The sequence below is a fragment of the Pinus tabuliformis genome, chromosome 5_1 (assembly GCF_031772625.1).
Source record: "Pinus tabuliformis cultivar Carrire ecotype Pingquan chromosome 5_1, CPIR1, whole genome shotgun sequence".
NCBI classification, from domain to species: domain Eukaryota; kingdom Viridiplantae; phylum Streptophyta; class Pinopsida; order Pinales; family Pinaceae; genus Pinus; species Pinus tabuliformis.
In genome coordinates this window covers 535570084-535572778 of record NC_142305.1, presented here as the reverse complement: position 1 = coordinate 535572778, position 2695 = coordinate 535570084, and the positions used below count along the sequence as shown (strand labels likewise).

The 2695-nt window shown below is 33.8% G+C and overlaps 1 protein-coding gene across 1 annotated transcript; it reads left to right on the top strand.

Annotated features, from left to right (window-relative positions):
• Window positions 1–419: 419 nt before the first annotated feature.
• LOC149165915 (protein VACUOLELESS GAMETOPHYTES-like) lies at window positions 420–1182 on the top strand. Its single transcript, XM_089429974.1, has one exon. It carries the CDS (start codon window positions 436–438, stop codon window positions 1180–1182), a length of 747 nt encoding a protein of 248 aa, XP_089286100.1. The 5' UTR covers window positions 420–435.
• Window positions 1183–2695: the final 1513 nt, after the last annotated feature.

The window sequence follows — 2695 nt, the reverse complement described above, 5'->3', positions numbered from 1 at the left end:
TATTTTGTTTTTCATTAATTTTGAAAAATTATTTTAAAGAGGAAGTTTGGTTAATGTTGAAGATTTCATTTTTTTACTGATATTATTAAATTTCACTTTCTCATTTAAACTATTATGTGATATTAACCAGCATACATCTATTTTAAATAAAGATCTAACATGAGTCCAAAAAATCCAATTTCTTCACATGCAATTTTTTTATAAGCTGATATTATTTAAATGTTTTGTATAGTTATTATTTTTTGTTTTTAACATTTTTAATATTCAATCAAGACACCCGCAAATAGTTACTTACACACACCCACCTCAACAGTCAGTCAATAGTCAGTCAGGCACGCCCACCTGCTGAGTCCCTTGCTCAACGAATTGCAATGAGCATCCCGAGTAATCTTCTATATCGGGATCGGTTGGCCGAAGACGATTAGAAATTGCAGCATGGCGAGGAATGCATTGGGAACGAGAAAGTTGGTGATTCGACATTTCAGCCATAGTTTGCACGACCTGCGCTTCGAGTATGGTTCGTACTCCGCCTACACATGCAGTGGCTGTAGAGAAGACGGTTATGGTTTGAGATACCACTGCCGTCTGTGCAACTTCGACATGCACGAATCCTGCGCCCGAGCTCCCACATCCACCAGTCATTTCATTCATCCCCAGCATCTCCTAGTGTTTAAGGAGAAGACATCTTTACCCAGCGGTGTCGGATGCGACGTTTGCACAAAGCCAATAGAAGGGTTTGTTTACGAGTGCCGTGGGTGTAACATCGACCTTCATCCATCGTGTGCAAGGTTGCCTCATTCGCTGCGGCATGCTTTGCATCCGCACCACACGCTTCAACTCGTGCCTTCGAACAGTACTCCATATGTATGTAATGTATGTGGACGAAGTTTTACTTCTCCGGAGATGCGCAATTGCTATTGCTATTGGTGCTGCGAGGGTTCGACGCCCTGCGGCTTCATTTTACACATTTCCTGTGCTAAATTACCTGTGGATCCGTTGGAAGAGATGAGAATGCAGTCGATAGCGCCGCTTGAGGTGCCCTGCGGCCACATGTTCACGGGAGCGGCAAGCTCTTCATCAACGGGAGCAGCAACGCAAGCGAGAAGGTCTTTGGATGTTTTGAAAACTGGTTCGGCAGTTTTGAGCTTTACTTCGAGTGTTCTTGATTTGCTTAACTCATAGTCCGGTGATAGCTGACCTAAATCTGGGAAAGTATTTTTAAGTATAGATCAGTGGCTTTGGCAATAAAATAAAACAAATAGTGCACCAGTGGTTAGATGTTGTTGTTTGGGATAATTTATTTAACGAAGAGATTCTCAGGATTTTAAGAGTCATATTAGAAATATTAAAGTCATATTAAATATATTATGACAGTTAGTTAGATACTGCTGTTTGGGATAATCTATTTAACGAAAAGATTCTCATGATTTTAAGAATCATATTAGAAGTATTATGGCAGTTGGTTATAGCAGTGGCTATATGCTGTAGATATTTGGAAGTATTATGGCAGTTGGTTATAGCAGTGGCTATATGTAGATATTTGGAAGTATTATGGCAGTTGGTTATCTGCCGTTGCTCTAGACAAGTATTCTGGCTTATACATGGCTTATACATAAAGTTTTATGTTAAACTATTCTAGCTTATACATGTCTTATACATAAAGTTTTATGTTAAACTGGCTCTCGGACATGGTTGTTGAAAAACCCAAGGCGGTTTCTAATTCCCAAAGGCTAATGCTATATATGAGGTTTTTTCTGTCTCAGTGGCTGCGAGAGTTTATGAAAGATAATATCACCAATGCAAAACTAGTTTGTTTTAATCAATAATTATCCCCTTTTTTTGTCCATTCAGTAATGATTATAACATTTAATGAAGTTTTTACTGGTCTAATTTTGGTTGAAGTTTAATGCAAAACTATTTTGTTTTAGTCCATAATTATATACTTAAGTTTTTACCCATCCCTCTTTGTTGGTCCATTCACTAAATTATAGTATTTAAGTTTTTACTTGTTTAATTTTGGTTGAAGTCTGATTGTTGAGTTTAGATTCTTGTAAGAATTTTTTTTGTTATTTTACTTAATATTAATATAGATTTTTCCTCAAGTATAAACTTAGCATGTATTTAGATGAATTAAATGTTTTTATGTGTAAATATTTTTTAAAATATAAAATTTGAAACAAATAATTGCATTTTTTCATGCTTTTACGGATTTCAATGAATCTGTAGTGGTGTATTAGTTCAGTTTGTATATATGATGTGTAATTTTTTATTCTTTAAATTATATTTATGGATTCTGTATAGAGTAACTTGTAAGTTCAATTTTTTTATTCTTAGATTTGAGAGAAAATTCATAAAAAGTAAATACCTAAAAACATATCAAAATGTAAAATAGTGGAAATACTTTTAACCATAAAATCTTATTTTTTTTACTTACGTTTTTATGATATATACATAATTTTTCTTAAACAATATATAATATATACATAGTTGACAATAAAAATATTTAACATGGCATGTGCATTGAAACATTTTATATGGAATAGATTTTCTACACTAAAATTGTGTTTTTTTGTTAATATTATTTTATTATGTGTCCTAGGGGCAGTTTAATTGGTGATCAAAGTAATATTAGAGATCCAAGGTTCAATCCCTTTGCTATAACCAAAAAAATATTACTTTATCTCGTATATTAGAA

Excerpts from the sequence above, each read along its gene's own strand:
- LOC149165915 (XM_089429974.1), top strand. The coding sequence starts at position 436 with ATGGCGAGGAATGCATTGGGAACGAGAAAGTTGGTGATTCGACATTTC.